The 20,040-nt window shown below is 35.0% G+C and overlaps 2 protein-coding genes across 5 annotated transcripts in view; one reads left to right on the forward strand and one right to left on the reverse strand.

Moving 5' to 3' along the window:
* LOC128994606 (inactive dipeptidyl peptidase 10-like) overlaps positions 1-20,040 on the reverse strand; it is a 221,978-nt gene that overhangs the window by 24,611 nt on the left and 177,327 nt on the right. For all 3 annotated transcript variants that reach the window (XM_054419269.1, XM_054419268.1, XM_054419270.1), the window contains 6 exons: positions 5,254-5,328; positions 4,660-4,712; positions 2,920-3,131; positions 1,358-1,527; positions 808-914; positions 231-354 (listed from right to left, as the gene is read on the reverse strand). In XM_054419269.1, coding sequence (XP_054275244.1) covers positions 231-354; positions 808-914; positions 1,358-1,527; positions 2,920-3,131; positions 4,660-4,712; positions 5,254-5,328 — 741 coding nt within the window. The remainder of the gene's footprint in view (positions 1-230; positions 355-807; positions 915-1,357; positions 1,528-2,919; positions 3,132-4,659; positions 4,713-5,253; positions 5,329-20,040) is intronic.
* On the forward strand, positions 6,831-19,930 carry LOC128994605 (integrin beta-like protein 1). Of its 2 annotated transcripts, none has more exons than XM_054419266.1 (2): positions 6,831-6,889; positions 17,374-19,930. In XM_054419266.1, the coding sequence occupies exon 2, from the start codon at positions 17,753-17,755 to the stop codon at positions 19,826-19,828; it is 2,076 nt and encodes a 691-aa protein (XP_054275241.1). In that variant the 5' UTR covers positions 6,831-6,889; positions 17,374-17,752; the 3' UTR covers positions 19,829-19,930. The 2 variants fall into 2 exon arrangements, with proteins under 2 accessions (XP_054275241.1, XP_054275240.1); XM_054419265.1 differs by lacking the exon at positions 17,374-19,930 and adding an exon at positions 12,852-16,529 and having other exon boundaries at positions 6,833-6,889.

Below are 20,040 nucleotides of genomic sequence, written 5' to 3' on the forward strand. Positions count from 1 at the left end.
GACATTGAATTGATTTGTAAACGTGTAAACTTTATTTCACACTTCTTAACATGTTTACAATTTATTTTTTCTTCCTAATGTCTATATTATCCGACCTTGATTCAGTCTGTTTAGCTTGGTTAATCGATACTCTACTGTAGTCGGTTAATAAAGTGTAAAGCCCCCTGCCAAGTGTCTGGTGGGTGCTACTTGTATTGGAATTTGAGGGTGTGATTTCTTTTTTTTCTCACCTCCTGGCAGAACCACATGGGAGATTTGCAGAGTGTCACCATAGACACATTCTGCGCTCGGTTGAGCCAGATCACTGACACTTCTGTAGAACTAACCCACGTCACTGCGCAGAAATAGTAGTCTCTGTAACAAACAGAGTCAACATCATCAACAGCAAACAAGTGGTACTAAACTGTACAGGGAACTAAAAAGGATATTCTTTTCAGAGATTGGTAGTTAATTTTGTTCTATTGTTGAGCCAAACAAACACTGCTAGCTTAGAATTGATCAGTTTCCTTGACCGTGGGGCTTTCAATAAATAGTCCTGTAAACATCCAGCTGATCTCAAATCAGTAAAAAAAAGCTTCATTCAATTCTTTCTACTCAAATCCTTTTTTTATCTTTGCCTGTAAACAGGCTACACTCTGGTGTGTTGGTGTAATGTACGGTAATAATTAAAGCACTTAAGATGTCTCGGGTTGTAAAACCTTTTCCTCCGCTAAGATTAGAAAAAGATAGCGAGACACGTTGCAGAGCATGTGTTTATTGACAGTCATTGAATAATCGGCACATATCTTAACTTAATCGATAACTTACGTGGTCTGGCCCAGTGCCATGGGAGCCTTTAGATCTCTTATTCGTATATTCTTCGGGTCAGCGAGGTCTGCAACGTACAGAGTCACCACAGGGTTCTTCGTACTGGGCTGCAATCAGACAAATTGGTTAAACTAAAAAGATCCTTGCAAAACAGCTAAAGAAATATTTAAGAACTATTTAATTATTTAAAAATTTGTCCTGACCTATTAAGTCCTCACCATTAGCGCTTCCCTAATCGTAATGAATTAGAACCAGATCCTGGACTTTGTCTAGTGTTGACTAAGGACAAAGTCGTTCTTGCAATGAGAATCTGTAAATTTAATTTGTAAAATTATACTGACATTACAACAGTAATTTTGTCAAGATCTTTTTGTCTACACAAGACAGAGTCCGCAGAGGATGAAGTGTTGTTTATTTTCTGTGTCTTCTATGGGTTATTAGTTGGGGGTTTTTAATTTTGAGCTGGCTACTTATACTTTATTCTACTAAACCACAATCCTGACTCAGAGCCCTTCATCAATGAAACTTACAACATGTGCGTTTGACTTACCTTGGGGTAGCGTAGCCCCCTCATATCTGGGTACAGCGGCTGTTCCTCCTCTGCTACCCCGTACCATGGGAACCTGAGCTCCTGTACCTGGGTGTCGTTGAAGCAAGCGTACAGCAGCATGTGTCCATCCTCGGACATCCACAGGGCTGTGTTGTGGTTCAGAATCTCCTCTGGAATTGAGTTGTTGGATTTGAAAACAACAGTACAGTAGCATATTTAGCTTTTTTGTTTGTTTTTCAAAGAGATAGCGCTTTTCATCCTTAAGTCATATATACAGAACAACATCCCTACGTAAAAATCATAATTTTCAATGTTTTAAATTGATAAGAAACATTCAATTTTTAAAATGTAATTTTCTCCACATTGGTAAATACTATAAAAATAATCAACTAATTAGCGTAATATTTGTACTTTACTATTGACATTGTCAGTGACAATGAGATCGGTAGAATGTAGAGAAGAAGCAGAGGGGTGGAAGGGGAAGAAGTAATGTCAAGTAAGGTGAAGAGTTCTCGGCAACTACAGGTGTTCGTTAACTCTGTACAACAAGCCACATACCTACATGACCCAAGGCTGTCTCCTGTCTACATACTCTTTTTGTTTCAAAGAATTCTACATCATTGACAGATATATTTTTGTGTCCCTGCTTATTAATTTAAAGATGAATCTTAGAGATACTTTCAGAGACTTATTTTCCTTGTGTGGCTGAAATCAATTTTAAGATATTCCCTCCTGTATAGGCAAAGCTTAATTTGATGTTAACCCCAATTTTAAATTCAAGCACATATTTAGTATCAATAAAAAATATATTTATAATCTAATGCTTGTAATCTTGTGTTATAACTAAAGATTAGAGGATCCCTCTAAATAAAATTAAAAAACATTAAACAACATAGGGCACACTAGAATTTTACCGATCAGGTAAACATCTGTACAAACAAAGTTTAGAGCAATACCTCATTTAATGTTGTATGCTGCTTAGGAGTAGGCTACAATAATTTACATGTTTAGGCTTTGAGTTGACTAGTATTGTTTGTCCGGTGTGACTGATCAATAGCCAAGCAATCCAAGGTATTGTCCTTGGTCAGAATACATCACCAAGTATTGAGAATTGGACTTCTGTCTCCATCAGGTCTTGTATTTAACAGATGACCCACCTGTTTGTGGTAGCGTTTGATGGAAGATAAAATAAACAGTGAAAGACTCGGGTGGAAGTTGAAGTGATGGGTGCATTTTTTGATAGTTGCACTTTATGTGCAAACTATCAAACGTTATTACAGTTAACACTTTTGCTACCTTTTTGCTTATCTGTACAGTGTGTGTTCATCAAAACCCTCTTTTGTTCAGAGAATCGGTATTTTGGCATTTGTAAGATAAGGAAAGACTTGAAAGTAATAGGCATAACATAATTAAGTCACTGAATAATCTCTTGAACCTGAAGGCTTAGCAAATAAAAATTGCCCCAAAAAGTTTTTGTTATATACGCATGTTGGTGCATATAAATGGTTTATTTATTTTGACAAATAAAAATCGTTAGATGAATGGTTCTAATCTGTACACACCCTCATACAGCCAGTCCGGAACGCCATTGCTGATGACTCCTGGCACAGCTGTCTTGGACACCCTGTAGACCTGTCGTCCGCGAGGCGTGGGGCGATAGTAGACATCGTAGTTATACACCATGATGAGAGAGTGGCCTCGAGGAGTCCAGGCGGCGTGTAGTAGGTAAGGGTGGTCGTCCTCGTCAGGGGTGGGGGTCAGGGGGATGATGTCCCTGCAAGCAAATAACATTAGTAAGAACAAACCTAAGGTACGTAGTGCAACTCACTAAAAAGAATCTTATAATGTTTTATTTTGTACTGTTGATACAATGAAAAATTAGGGTTAAATAAGTTTCAATGGTTTTGGGCCGGTTTCGCCTAAAAAAGCTTGTGCCAACTTTATTGAATAAGCACTGGCATAGCAAGCAGATAATGTGTGTGGTCTGTGAGGAATTAAAAGTCATGTATTGCACACATTTATTTATTTGCAACTGTTCCACCATTTTACAATAGAAAAGTTATTAAGATGTATCTATTTAACAGTTTACACATGTTGGTTTTCACTGACATCTTAAACCCTATTTTCTAAAAATTCATGGATTATAGAAGGGAGATTATGAAGAACATTGGTACAACACAGGACAATTTAGAAAAGGATTTCTGATTTCTGATTGGAGTGGAACCCTGCTGGAAGCAGGAGAATGAAAGGACTATGAAACACGTGGAAAAGGACACTGATTGAGGAGTTAAATGAAAGAGGCGAAAATCCTGGAAAGAGATAAAGAGAGACACTATCAACCTGTGTTGGAAAGGAAGAGTTAAGGTCCTTCAGAAGAAGTTAACATGATCAAGTAAGTCAAAACCTTAAGAATACAGCCCAAGCCCCCAGAAAGTATGCTTTACCTTCAGATAAGCTAAATAAAAGTGGAGATAAACAGGTTTGCCAACATTTTAATAGGTATATACTTTATCCAGACTATACTAAAATAACTGTTTTAAGATTAGTTACTAACAAGTACAGGTAGGTTATACAATTTTTATAAGTTATTATATATTCCAACAAAATTAAATAACACTGTTCAATTCAGTTAATTTTAGTGTTTTTTCCAAAAACTATGAACTGTATAGGAAACTTTTCAGCCACTTTTGTATAAAATCAAATCAAGTTAAGTTTGTTTTGCGATCACTTCAAGGATTTCACAGACAACGGATACGGTTAAGTTTGAGGAATATTTTCTGAAAGACTTCATCTCTAAGTTGTTGCTATCTCTAGTGTAAACATATTCAGGAAAGTTTCTAATTCAAAAGAGCAAATGAGAGAAGTTTGCCAGTTTGCTTATCTTAACAGTGAAATTTAAAGATTTAAGATGCAACAGATAAAACAGCTATTAGAGGAGAGCAGCGTTCAACCCAAAGTTTTTAATTTTCTAAGTAAAAATGCTACTAAATATTGTAACTTATTTAAAAAAAGATGTCTAATTTGCTTACAGATAACTCTTATTATAGTGTACAAGATTTCCTAAATGATCATTTTCAACCTACTTGAAATTCTATTCTAAACCTTTTTTATCTTATAGTTTTAAGTTGTTTTGTAATTGAATTTGACAATTTCACCTGTTTACCCAGCTATGCGGGTTCCATTGTAAACGTTTATGTGAAAACAGATCATTGACTTGACTTGAACTGTAAAATGTCCACTCTTACAATATTTGATTAATGAAAATATTGTTTATACTAAAACATCCCACATTTTTTACTTACATTGCTGCAATATCATAAATGGAGTACTGGGCGAGAAATGAATACCGGAACAGCTAGAAAATTACAATATATAATTAGTTAAAGTACATTTTTATGCACAATAATATCAGTATGTACATAGACAAAAAGAATTAAATATAGACCGTCACCTGTGCTGCGGTTACCATAGGTTCTGTCACACACCGCTTGGAGCGCCATGTAGTTATGGCGTACGTGCTATGTAAACTACAGTGGTGTGCGCCGGAACCTATGGTAACCATGGTAACCGCAGCACGGCTGACGGTCTATATTTAATTCTTTTTGTCTATGGTGTGTATCAGGTTCCACATCTAATATATAAAATTCTCGTATTAATATATTAGTTGATGAATAAAAAAAATAAAGATAAAAGGGTAAAATTACTCTTGGTGGGGGAAGGGATAAAGATAAAGACGGAACATTAGAGATTGTATAAAAGGGTAGAGATTAATACTGAGGAATGAGAAAGAGGGAACTAATGAAGAAGAAAAAGAAAAATTGAAAGTAATAAGTGTAAGTAAAAAGTGAAAGTTAATGGTTTACAGGTTCATTAGAGTAATTTTAAAATTTACTTACCTTTTGAGCATTGTGGATGAGCAAGAGGTACCTGTGGTCTGGGGACATGCTGAATTTTACTGGGTTTAAACGTCTCTGAAAAAAAGTAATTGAAAAGATTAAATATAGCAACAAACCACTGAATTAATCTAATATATCGAGGTTTTTGCAGATGCCACTTTTTAAAGTTTATTTACTGCTACAACACCAGTTTAAAAACTTGTTAAACTAAATTCAACAATATATTTGTTAGCAATTGCTTGTGCTTGTCCTCTTGCATTTCTAGCGGATAGACGCACTAAAACAAATGTGTTTCAAGCTCTCACTCTCTTCATCACTGAAAAAAGAACCAGACAAGAAAAAAATAGTAAGGTCAAATCTTAAAATTGCTATGATAAAGAAACATATAGTCTCAGCTCACTCAAACGTAACGAATATGAAACAAATATCGAAGAGAATTTGAATTCAACAATAGGAAAAGACTACCTACTTGTATGAACAAAGTCAATGGGATTTCTTATAAAATACAAAAACTATTGACTCAAATGGAAAAAAAAAACTTGTTATGGCCTAAAAACTATTCATGAAAGACTTTAAGGTCGATAAGCATTGACTATTAGATAAGAACTAATCTCAAATTATATTATATATATTTGTTTACATATAAGAAGGTAGCATAAACACTTAAAACTAAAATTGTTATGCAAACACATGTTAAAAAAACATACAGATGTATCCATTAAGGGGTTTTAACATAATAAAGGCAATTATCATATGGTATGCAAACAACTTAGTTCATTTCAAATTCAAAGTAAACACAACAACATCAAACTCTACACTGTCATGTTTTGTGATAAATTTGGAGTAAACCCTGTAAGTATACAATATACTGCATTCTCAAGTATTTAATGGTACAAGATTGCATTACTATGATTGGTAAATTGAAGTTTTCTTGGTAGTAGTTTGTCAGGAAAGTGCTCTAACTCTACCCAGTACATTGGTTACTAACCCCCAAAGTGGCTTTTATAATAAGAAGTCAATTTCTAAATGGAACAAACTTAGTTGTAGATATAAAATTGACTAGAGATTTGTATTCTCTGAATCGCTTCACAGAAATGTTTTTCCGTACATAATGTGATCATTTAATTTTTTTGTTTACAAAATTTAAAAATAGTGCACACAGATTAATGAAATGAAGTTAAAATATGATTGGTAAGTTTTTACCATTGATAATCTACTTTCAATTTTCTGTGTTCAATGATAATGAGGTGACTAGCTATTTCACTTATTTATAATTGTAGCTAGTAGGCCTATATGTTGCAAAACGATGGGTTTCATAATTTTAAAATTTAAAATTGCTATCTCTTTAAGGACACAAAAATTAGATCTAAAAAATCGCATTCATAGAAAGTTTTTGATTTCAATCTTCAATTTAGAAACTACAAAGTTTTACGCGATGTTAGAAACTACTAAGTTTTACGTGATGTTAGAAACTATAAAGTTTTATTGACGTATTAACTGTATTTTTAAATTTTTTAAAAACAAATTGTATTATTTCAGGAAAAATCTAATACAGATACGTTACGGTACAAAAGAATGTGAAATAATTAATTGTAACATTGGCAACATATAAAAACATACCCTACTACTCCCTTAGGTAAGCAAACTTTTTGATTACACTTTTTTCTTAACCAAACTATTATTTTACCATAGAGGCTGCAACATCGACAGATAACACGAACATTGGTAACCAGGGAATGAATAATAAATTGAAATCAATAAATTTGTTGTTTTCTCTTTTACCGCTTTATCTCATTGCAGAGTATGTTAAACTTTTATCTGTTGAAGGTACCTAAGGTTTTGGAATTAAGTAGTTCAATCTTAAAAATTATAGTGATATGGTTTGTCAGTGAATAGCCAGACATTGATATATTTATAAATACTTGTTTTATATTTACTATAAGTCCTACCACCCTTTAGTTACTCTCATGCAATCAAAAGGGATAGGTTAAATTATATAACTTACTATTGGAAGAAAACTGGAAATCTAAAGTTAGCATTTTTGTAGGTGTCAGTTGCATCGTTTGAATGAAATATGTCAGAAGATATCATAATGGTTTTCCGTTTCTTTTAATATTCAATATTTTTCTTTCAAAAAATCATTATTCAATTTGATATAACATTGAGATGAGTAACGAAAATGAGAGATATTTAACTCAAGAAGAACGTGATCCAGAAAGGTTGGATAATATCCTGCGCCATAGTGTCCGGAGAGATGAGCCGCCGATCATGCTCGTGCAACTGCCGGGTGCTGAGGAACATCAGAATCTAGAGTTCCCACTGAGGCAAAGACGAGCAACAATCGTCAACACTGCGAGCACAGGCGAGGTGACCTTGCCTGGGGAGAAAACAGACCCCTTTGAGTCATACTTTCGGAAAAACAATCAAAATTTAAGGACTTCTCTACACCAGGAGAGAGCCGTCGATGACTTGACTTCCCAAAGGAAATCAAGAATTTATGGAGACCAAATGGAAGAACTAGTATTGATGTCTAGTAATGGAAATGCCAATAGGAATCCGGGTTTGTTCAATACTGGAGTACCAGATAGTGATAGACACTACATGGTTGAACTCGGAAGTAAAAAGTCGCAGAAAGTAATGGAGAAAGAACAACGACCAGATAGTGGTACTGAGGGGAAAACTTGTTTGTACCCTAAAACAAAAATTGTAGGACAAACTGAAAAAAGAGAAAGTTACTATGGAATCAAAGGATGTAAGAATTACGAGTGTAAAGGATATGACGTAAGGGATGAGGAAAAAGGAAGATGCACAATTGATAACCTAATAAAGAAACAAAATGTAGGAACTACTGGTTCTCTTTATACAAAAGCTTCTATAATGGGTGGCAAAACGCCTATTAACAAAACTTTAATGGGTTCAATAGCAAATGCCAATGAAGCTGTTACTGCTATGGCAGTTGCTTTCACGCCCACGGATCATAATACTCCATTTGCAAAGGACTTAGAAGAAATGAAAGCTCACCCATCATCAAGAGTTAAAGTTTTAATTATGTTGGATGAATGGGACGATGGCCTTGAGGATGGAGATTTTAGAAAGGGAGATGGGAGGAAAGGGAAGTACAGAGATTATGATGCAAAAGATGGCAGGAGGCTAAGTGATGGATCCTCATATGATGATATCAGGAGAGAATATATCTACGATAAACCACCACTAAAAAATATAGATAAGTCTATAAAAAGTGGTCAATCAAATGATTATGAATCACAAAAATATGGAGGAAAGAAATCCCAAGGAGGAAGAATGCCTGGTACTAAAGATGACGATTCGTATGAAAGCAATGATAGTAAATGGAGGAGAATCAGAGATCAGGAACATGATGATGGAAAAAGTAAACGGGGAACAAGAACAGAATATGGCGATGATGGGAGAAAACATGGGACAAAGACAAAATCCAGGGATAGCTATCATGATTGGTCTGATGGTAAAATCTCCAAACGAGGTGTGAGGGCAGGAGATAAAGAATATGCAAAGAAAAAACATGATAGTAGAGGTACAAGATCAACAACAAGCTATGATGAAGGAGATAAAGATGGAAAAAATAAACATGGACATAGATCTGATAGCGAGGATCGTGATAAGAAAAACTATAAAGATGCAAGAGGAGCAAGGGGAGCAAGAGACAAATCTCATGAAGAAGACAGAAATCAAAAAGGTGAAAACAAAGATCGAGGTAAAACTCGGCAAGGGAGACAGGATGAGGAAGACTATGATAAAAATAGAGGCAATGAAAGACCAAAAGATGGCCATGATCCTACCAAGTATCGTATGGTGACAATGCCGAAGTCAGCGACAACTTTGACCTCTAGAAGGCGGTACCACCTGCAGATAACAGACCACAAGATGAAGGAGCCTTGGTTCAACTCTTGCTTCAACATTAGCAAAGAAAACAACGTTGACTTTAACTATGACGGCCCAGTCAAGATAACTCCTTACTATATTGGAGATAAATTCTACTAAATTGGTGTTAATGTTTGAATGTGGTTAAATTGAAACATTGTGATGACTCTGTGTCAACCTTTTCATTTTAAAAGCATGTTGTCAATAAATAAAATATTATGTTATCAACTCTTTGCATTTTTAAGTGTTGAAGATAACAAATTTATAACGGTTGATATTTGTTGATATCCTACATAGCTTACGTAATCTTGTAAAGTACAGCATTGTGAGATTTCAAAATGAGGCTTTAAAAACCTCATACTCTCTAAGATCTTAATTCTTTGAAAGCCATAAAATGATAAATATAATAAAAATTTAACTAAACATCACAAAAAAGATGACCTTATAAAATAAACTTTTGAAAAAAAAATAGGTACACATTGGTCATAAGAGATTTTATAAACAAATTGTACGCTTAAAAATTTGATTGTAGAAAATCCTGGTAGATAAGATAAGAAATAACTTTCATGTATGTGGGATTTCAAAATCATAGTTAACACCAAACACGTTTCTTTGGAAACTCAAATCAAAATCTGCAGTTCAATAATTTGAAGAAAAAAACACAATTCTACCTAGAAATGGACGATAAAAGCTCATCTCTTGACTCTGACATAGAAGAATGGGAGATTTGTAACATGGAAGAGACTACTGAGGAGGATTATGAAATAATAAATGGACCATCTGACAATTCTGATGACGAAAATCCTCCTCCTAACGCTAATACTGATATCAATGAAGATTCCACAAAGGAAGTGGACTATTCTAAACTCGCTGATAGAATAAGTGTCCTATACGAGGAAGACGAATGGAGTGATTTTATAGACGATATCAGAGACACCTACGGTGACGTTCATGATAAAATCATTCAAATACTTGATTCCATCAGAGTAACGTTTAGAAACTTCACAGCTTGGGCTAACAGTCTGTGAAATTACTTTGTGTCTGCATGTTCAGGATCATTTAAAATGCAAAGTAAAATAATTTAAACGGCAGTGTTTTGAAATCTTTATTCATAGAAGAATGTATTGCTAATAATTGAACAAAGTTTGCATTAAGCATTTACTGAAGTAAATATTGTAGATATCCCATTTATATTAAAGGATTTTTTTCTTCAATGGAAACACTGTTATGGTGTTTGATGAAGCTCTGATTGAGTGTGTCACTATTTTTTGTTTGAGTTGTTATAATATTTTAATTTGTGTAAAGTTTTTTTCCAGATGGAAAGAAAGATGATATTGTTTACAGTAAGACCTTCTTGATCAGTTGATGTTTGAATGAATTTATGTTTAACAGTTTAAGAAAGAAAATAACATTTTATATTTGTATACTTTATTGGTGCCCCACTTAAACTTCATGAACTTATTTTTCTCTGCTAAAACTGGCTACAATTGGAACAAAGCAATAACATTTCTACAGTAGAATTAATAGCAAAGGGGTTTTAGTAATAAATATGCTTTCAAACTCAAACTCAAATGATTCATATCATTATAATGGCCTGGCCTTGCCAAGTTTGAGAACTTATCGACAAGGTCAAGTTATGATACTAAGAAAATTATAAATACCACTTTACAGTGTTCTTCTTGGGTAAAAATGATGGTTATTGGTTTTTATGAATGTTTTGTTAACACGTAAACAACTTCTTAGTTGTATCTATACTTATATTCAAACCTCCAAAATAGTAGATTCTATTTCTTAAACAAACAAAATTTTGCTGATCATTCTTAGAAATATCTTTCTGAATTTTAACATTAGTCTATTGAGAGGGGCCACTAAGTTAAATAAAAAAAATTAAATAATACTTAACAGTATTAGGTATGCATTTTATAAATATATATTTGATCTAATAGTCTGAAAGCTTTTAGTTAGTTTTAGTTAGAAGAATATCTTTAATTTAATTCAAGTTGAATAAGATCACATTAGCCCAAAAAGAATCATAAGCTAAATCAAACTATTAACTTCAAGTGAAATTAAGATAGTGAAGCTTGACTGCTGATTTTTGAACATTCTCTTTATTTTATTATAAGATTCTCTTTATTTTTAATTTCTTAAAGGAATACAATTGCATTTGCATAACACAATTTAGCCTGTGGTTTGTAAAATATCCTAAATATCTACTCTAGCTACTTCAAAAAGTCTCAAACCATAAGAATTGAAATAAAAAATAAAAATAAAAAAGGTTTTGTATATGCTTGTGGTATACATTCCTCAGCTCATTTCCAAGATCATTTCAACAGGGAGCGTTTTGATGGATCGCTCCTTATGATAAGCTTGGTCCTTGATTGATGTCTATTCATTTAACAGTTTTTTTTACTGCACATTCCATGGAAAATATGCACTTGCATAACGGGATCTGTTATAATAATTCGTGCTAATTGCTAAGTAGGTACTAAACAAGTCAAAGTAGTATTGTTAAATGGGTAAACGACTTAAAAGTACAGTTTGGATATAGCCCTACTAAAATTCTCATACTGTAGTAAAATTTGATGCTATTTTTGACATCCGTTTGCCACGTCCTTTAACATTTGAGTGCAGGATAATGTCAAGCTCTTATTTAAGGGAAAGTTTTTAGTACTGTATGTTTATGGCTATGATACTAGGGGACAAACAGAAGTTTCCATTGCATTAACTTCCTATAAATAAGCTGTTGATAAGAAACTAAATTTACAAGTTAAAAAATTAAAGAATACAATAATATGAAAATGTAGTGATAATATACCATCAATTTAGAACAAAAGAAGCCTATGTGATGATTATCTGTATCCTCATTGTAATTGTGCTCATTGTAAAAGGGAAAGAATAATTATATTATTTAATATCACCTATAGGACAACGCAATGTTTACTGGAACCGTTTAATACGCTTTTCCTTATATTTTCAATCCGTAATACACCGATTGCACATTACGTATCACGGGAATGAATCGCGAGAGATCAAAGAGATTTCTCATCTCATTTCCAGTTTGCTTGTTAAATATTTCTCTGAAATGGACAGAACACAGGTAAAGTAGACAATCCGGAAGCCTCATTAATAATACCGCTGTGTTTTCTGTTGTTTTACATTCAACCTCTCTGTAACGTTGTTGTACGTCCACCAACATTTTTCTCCAATTTGTCTAAATGTTGAAAAACATCTATTTTGAGGATACATATATTTTAATTTGACAATTATGTTAACTGAATCTTTAATTAACGACTATAATCAAAACGAAAATACCTACTTAAAAATAATATTTTTTTTTTAAATAGGCTTAGTCTTTAAAATGTAAAATAAGTTAAATACTTTCAATGATTAAATCAATAATTGAGCTGTTGAGAATATTAGGTAATCTTTAACAACCAATATTGATAGAACATCAGTATCTAAAAGTAAAATAGTAATCTTTACTGGATATCGAAAGCGCCTGGATCACAAGCCTCATGTTTGTTTACAAATTATTTTTAGTAAATATTTGTTATATTAAAACTGTGTTGCTGTAAAACAAATTCATGTATGTATTTTTATAGAAATATTTTACCTAAAAAAATATGATTAGCAATTGAGTGGTGTTAGTTTAACGAGTACTTAAAGTGGATAGTGAGATATATGAATTTCTTTATTTACAGAGAACACTCTGAAAAAGAAACTAAAGAAGAAACATTTCAAGGATTATAAATACCAATTTTCAAGACTCTAAGGCCAAATAAATGTAAATTATGAAAAAGGAACCCATTTTATTGACATGCAATTAGGAAAATATTGTTTTAGAGGATGTAGAAAAATCAATCTTATTAGGCAAAGAAGTTAATCAAACACTACAATGAAATGAAGAAGAAGTTTAAAAAATGAATAAGAAATCCAACAAATCACCTGAGCAAATTCATAATGGTCAGATAAGTGAAAACACATTATCTGTTAAGGTGAGCGACAAACCTTTTGAGCAATCTTCTTTCGAACAAGCAAATATCGAATTACAAACGTACACAGCTGGTGTCGACACACCAAAGAAATTGAATGACAAAACATGTGGAAGCTTTGTACCGGATAAGAGTACTACGACTTATGACCCTAACAGTTCCACTTCCACGGAGAGTGAGGAGGAGACAAAGCCTAAACCTAGCCAAAGACGCGTCACAAAAGGCACTAATAAGTATAGAGACCATGATGTTTGCATTGCAATACCTGCGGGAGCGAAAGGCAATATTCGGATAGTTGGTAATTCGGTTGCGCCAGTAAAACAAGTAGAGTTCGCTTTATATGATGCGGTCTGTGGGACTACACCAGAAATATCATCCAGTGAACAAAGTTATTTAAAAATGCAAAAAGACACTAATGCATTTCGTGTGGGTAACGGAGGGCGTAGTTTATTTACGAAAGGTTCAAAGATCAATGGTGCTTCTTTTGAGGGTGAAAATAGGGAATCGCCAATGCATATAGATCCACATAATGTTCAAGGAACTTTGATAAATGAAAGCAATGGAGGTACAAAAACGGAGGAGTTACTTGGCAACTCAAGAGTTGGTGAGAGAACGATAGTCATATCTGTTCCAGAAAATATTCAAACATATCAGGGGGAATCGCAAACAGGAAAAAAATCTCATTCTCAAACTAACGGAGATGATGTTGAAGCCAGTGCTGCGATCTCTAGATCTCATGGCAGCAATTTTACAAAACCATTAGTTAATGCAACTACATTGGACATGGAGACGCTGTCAGCTCTATTACAAAAACCTGGCGTTCGAGGCAGAGATAATCAAATCGAAATGGACACTATATCAAAAGTGGCATCTAAATCAAGCGCTAGAATAAATCCACTGAATAAAAGTGTCAGCAAACAATCATCTAAGAAGAAACCAGAAGTTATAGGAAGTAAAATAGCCATTAAAAAATCCAGACTCTCTTTACTAAGATCATCCATTCCAAAACCATCGCCAGTTAGCTCTTGGAGAAAGCCTTCGGTGAAACTTCATACACCAAAAAACAGCATTCAAGGGAGCTCTTCAAGACCTTCAAAGAAATATATAATACAAGAGATTGTGGTTGTACCAGAAGAAGAACTAAGCAAGCAATTTACAGATGTTCTTCCACCCAAACCTGTTGATGGAGTCTTCCATAAAGAAAATGTGATGTCTGAACGTGAAATAAGATTACATGACTTTAATAGTGGATATTCTATTGAGAATGGTAATCAGCTATTGCTACCTTCCTCCAATGAAATTACAGTCCCAATGCACCAGAGTAATACTACTAATACCGGTACTAATGCAGTAGATTCTCCATACGCAAACGAGCCCTTAGCGTTTAACCTCATCGATGATGAAAATGCAAAAAATGGTCCTAATCAGAATACTAGTAATCGACCGACCTCATCTCAAAGGTACACTTTTAACCCAATACATGACAGGGAAGTCCCAACTGAATACAATGCTAAAAATAAACCCATATTCATTGACCCTGCAACACACAGAATCATTATGGAAGCCATAAAAGCATCTAATGACTATTCTGGTGTAGTTTCTTTTCCAACTAGGATGCCGGAGGAAGAAACTAGCCACACATTTCAACATGAGATCAAACACCATGGAAAGACTGATCCCTCTGAAAATACAGTAGCATTTGAAGAAGTAACTGTAAAGGGGGATAAAGATGATTTGGATAAATTTCATACAAGCAACCTACAACAAAGTGAATTTTCAAAAACTAAGAGAGATAGAAGTACACAAAAAACAGAAAAAAATCTGAGAGAATCATTTGATAGAGACGAAAAATTAAATTTTGAAATTCCTGAAGAACTTATGTTAAATACAGGTCATCCATTTAGAGGTAATGACGATAACAATGTTTCTACGGCGGTTCTAGCATATCCTAGCCATATTGTACATCGAACGCCCTTAAACTTAGAGAGAAAAAAGAGCCAAAGCGGAACAAAAAAACGCAAAACAAAAACAAAAAGTTATAAGAAACTTTCACTAAAAAAGAATACACTCAAGGACAGTAACGTAATTGGAACTATTTTAAGTTTTAGTGAGCCACTAATCATAAAAGACTCTCAGACTGGTTTGGATGTATGCAAAGAAGTTCCTTTTATAGCAAAAAGAACTAAACAGAACAAGCACAAACAAGTTGTGCCTGAAACCATGGTTTACGTGGGTAAACTTCCAAACACGACCTATAATGTATTCTTTTCCCCAGAAAATACTCAATCTTATCAGGGTGATAAATATAGTGTTGGCAAGAAAAGTGAGCCCAGTGATCAAAGTGTTCGCAGTGATATGAAGAGCGTGAAAATTACCGAGAGTGAAAAGCTACACGCTCTAGGAGCTCTGGGGCCCAAGGGGATTTTGATTTTTGTTAATAAGAAAACTGAGTTGAATAGAAATCCTTTCGATGGAAATGTAAGGTATGCAGACGAAGAAGATTACTATGATCATAAGCACAAAAGCAGACCAGATGATTCAAAATCAATTAAGTCTTGGAAAACCTACAACGAAGATGAAGAAGACAAAAAAAGTAGTAAGCGAAAAAGCAGATCAGATGACACAAAGTCCAAAAAGTCGCAAAAATCCTATGACGAAGATGACGAAAAGCATAGTAAAAGCAAAAGCAGATCATTTGATACCAAGTCCAAAAAGTCTGGGAAGTCAGAGCAAGGTTCGGATCTTGATGTCACAAGTTTTCGAGATCCGAAACATCAGCTTTCATCTCATGATGGCGTCGTCATTGAGAGATCACCAAGTGGTTTAAAAACGACCAAGAAATACCCTTGTGGCTGTATAAAAATAACCAGAATTGATCCTGAAAAAGAAACTGTAACTGAAGAAATAACATCTGCATTCTGCCGAGACGGAAGTAACTGTGAGATCAGCCAGTCACAAAAGGGCGAACGGCTGATAAGATATGTAGACGATGGCTCTGGGTCTGGGAGAAGAAGAACTAAAAGTGGCCGAATGCCGGAATCTCCTCAACTTGACATTGTAGTTGAAGGACTGGTGAGCAGAAAACCAATCAAACCACAGGCTCCAGCTCAGAAAATGAAAGGAGCAAACCTAACAGGGACTTTGACTGTCAAAACCAACAGATGCAATGGAGTGTTGAACCTGTACATTGATCCAAGGCTGAGGAAGTGTATTCGAGATAATTTAGCATGCATGATGAACAACACACATGATAGATATAGAAGGCATTCGTGATAGAGGTGTCGGAGCCTGATGCAAAACGATTTTTATTAAATCAGAAGATTGTATTTAACTGTTTAGTTAAAAATATGATAGCACTCAACAAAACAAAATAAAATAATAAAAACAACGGATAGAAGTGTAACGTAATGTCAGTATAAATTATTGTACATTAAATAATAATTTGAAAACAGTTTAAAATTATTTTCGATTCTTGACCTTATTTGGTAAAATAGATTTCTATAAAATTGTGTGAACTATGTTAAGTACTGTTAAAAAGAATGAAACAACATTTTCAATCATTGTTTTAAGGCACCGACAATGCACATAGTAAAATGATTTGCCATTATAAGTTCAACATTAAATTGTGGGGCATACAACTATAGCCCAAACATTCAAAACCTCATGAATAACATTTCAAAAATTACCGATTATCAAACCTTTACCTCACCTTTACCTTTTGCTCACTAAATGGTATGTGTTTTTATGACACCCAACAATAAGGCAAATTTTATCAATAAATAAAAAAAAATAAATACCTTCAGGTTTTCTGATAAACAATGGGTAGATCCATCTTTAATGCTACTTTAATTATTTATATTCTACAAAACCTCCCCTAAAAAGAGATGAACCATCTTGTAGAAATGAAGGAAAGATGTTTTTGCTGCTCAATAAAGATAGCTTTGTTTATAATATATAATTTAGAGTGCATTTGCTAAATGCAATATTGTTTACAAGGTATTGGTTTAAATGGGGTTTGATAAAAAGATTTCCATTAAAAAATATCAATTAACAAGAATTGTCTAAACAAAAAAATGGCAAAATTTGAATTATACAATAGTACTTAATTGTGATCATTATTTAGAATAAATTATTATACTATACTAGTTTATTGTGTTTTATAGTTGATAGAAACTACCTACCTAAAAGGGGCTTGGTTGTGCAAAAAATTTACAGAAATCTTTAATTACAGGTTATGAAGAAACTAAGACGTTAGGTTTTCATACATTCAAAAAGAAGAAAATAAACAAAAATAATAAAAATTAAAAATAAACAATTTGATCTAAACAATTTTGTTACATGCATATTAACTACAAATAGAACATTGCATAGAACCGCACTAAGGATCTAACAGGAGTAACACTGGAAACAAAGATAAGTAAGTTTTGCTTTCCTTAAAAGTCTAGACTCAAGACTAATAATTGAGATTTGGCTTTTAATAGTAAAACATCTTGCAAAGAATATAATCAAGGTTGGTATCGTAAAATACCCAAAGAGCCTCAAAGGATATTTACAAATGAAATAGCTTGATTTAATATTCCCATTAGTCTGCAAGTACATAATACACCAGTATGTCTGAGGAAGACGGTCCATTGTTCAAGGACATGATATTGGAGATATCAGGAGAAGGGAGGGTGGACAGGACGATGGTGGAGGAGGCACGACCCATGTCACGGAGAGAGAGAGACCGAGGGGACGGTGAGAGAGCAGTGGCTCGGAGGCCTCGGTGTATCTGCAGGGAAGAGGACAAATCCGACCTAGACTGTCCGAAGCATGGTAAGTGTATGTGCATCAATAAAATTGACCGGAGATGTCCACATCACGGGGAGTGCATCTGTACACAGGACAAACAGGACAAGTTCTGTCCCGAACATGGCAAGTGTCTGTGTAAAGCGTTGGACAAGTACGACCGTGATTGTGTCAAACACGGTAAATGCACTTGCGGAGAAAAACATCCTGCTCACAACTGTCCCGAGCATGGAAAATGCTGTTGCAGCAATGGCAAACCAAGCCCTAAGTGCAGCAAACACGGTAGATGTGGATGTGGAGACTTCGACAAGTCAGACCCAGACTGTCCTCGGCACGGTAGATGTATGTGTACCGGAGTGAAGAGGCCAAACCAGCGATGTCCGTGGCACGGCAAGTGCATCTGCCCGGCGAGAGGAAGACATCCTAAATGTCCTGAACACGGGAGATGCGCTTGTAAAGACTTGAACAAGTATCACACGAGGTGTGTCAAACACGGGAAATGTAGGTGTAAAAACACGAGGAAGCCAGAAGTTACTTGTCCAGAGCACGGAAAATGTCTTTGCAAAGGAGTCTACGAACCTACTTGTCCGAAACATGGAGAGTGTCGCTGTATAAGTCCAAGATGTCCTATTCACGGAGAGTGCATGTGTCCTGACGAACGCCATCCTGACCCCGAGTGTCCGGTGCATGGATACGAAGAGGCCAGAGAGACGGCTAAAAGAGAAGGGAGGGAAGAAGAGCCAAAGACTGAGAGACCTTCGTTTTTAGCTGCAGATGATGAAGGGCCGTGTACTTGTCCATCTAAAGGTGTGATGGATCCTTATTGTCCTGAACACGGAAGTCATAAAACTAACGGAACAAAACGTGTTTCCTTCAATGATAAGCCCTGCTCCTGTCCTTCGTCAAAGGAACGCGATCCGTACTGTCCACAACATGGGAGGTACAAGCGGAAACACCACCCTGGGCATACTGGAGACCCTTGTACTTGTCCAGAAGGGAATTTAGATCCATACTGTCCTGAACACGGCAATTACTGCGGCGATGGTTCTAAGAGGCCAAAGAGATATGACGGACTTGTGTGCACTTGTGACCCCTGGTGTCCCATACATGGAAAAAGATCAGGAGCGTCTCGAAAGGCACCGGAAGACTATGGGGAGAACTGTACATGTCCAGCAAGCGATGTAAAAGATCCTTTCTGCCCTGATCATGGAGAGTACTACAAAACTGGTAGAAAAATACCTGGGTCTTATGGGAACTTGTGTACTTGTCCAAGCACGAGTGCGCTTGACCCTTACTGTAGAGAACACGGAATTTACAAAATTAGTCCTAAGAAAAGATCTAAAATGCCCGGAATATGCTCTTGCCCAAAAGGGAAGCACGATCCATACTGTCCTGATCACGGGCATTATGTCGGGTGTTCATTGCAGAGGTTCAGTGACGCTCACAAGACAGACCCGAAGTGTCCGAAACACGGTACGATGAGAAAACACAAGGCAGGAGAGAAAAGAGAGTGCACTTGCCATGGCAGAAAACCAGCCATGTTTAAGAAAGGAATATGCAAAACAATATGCGAATTGTCTCCGTGCTGCAGGTGCCTTTGCGAAGCTATATGTTGTAGATCAGCCTGTTGCAAGGCGTGCTTAGGGTCAGACCACAGCGGCTTTGTTGAGAAAAATGGAAAATCAACAGCCGAAAGGAAAAAGAAAGGAATATGTATACTTAGTAAATCTTCGTTGAAAGATAAAACGACTTCAGCAGACAAAGAGGCTACAAAGTTCAAAGGGAAACACCACAAGAAGAAAGAAGACCCTTGCTGTCAAGGAACTGTTGAGCTATGTACACCTCATAAATACAAGAAATGTGGTTTCTCATTCGACGTTACTTATAATAAGAACTGACCCCAAATTACTTGTATGGAATAAATAAGTTTCAAATGTTATGTAATCTTGCAATGAATTTGTGGCAAATGACATTTAATTTACAAAGTATAAAGATTTAATTCTAACCGAATGGTTCTTAAACTGTTTATTAATTGTTTTTAGATAGAATTTATTTTATTTTTTAACAATAGGGTATTATGAGAAATTGTAATATTTAGAGAGTATGAGAG

Source organism: Macrosteles quadrilineatus, unplaced genomic scaffold, assembly GCF_028750875.1.
Source record: "Macrosteles quadrilineatus isolate MER2022 unplaced genomic scaffold, UCM_ALF_1.0 Scaffold_5__1_contigs__length_97177068, whole genome shotgun sequence".
NCBI lineage: Eukaryota > Metazoa > Arthropoda > Insecta > Hemiptera > Cicadellidae > Macrosteles > Macrosteles quadrilineatus.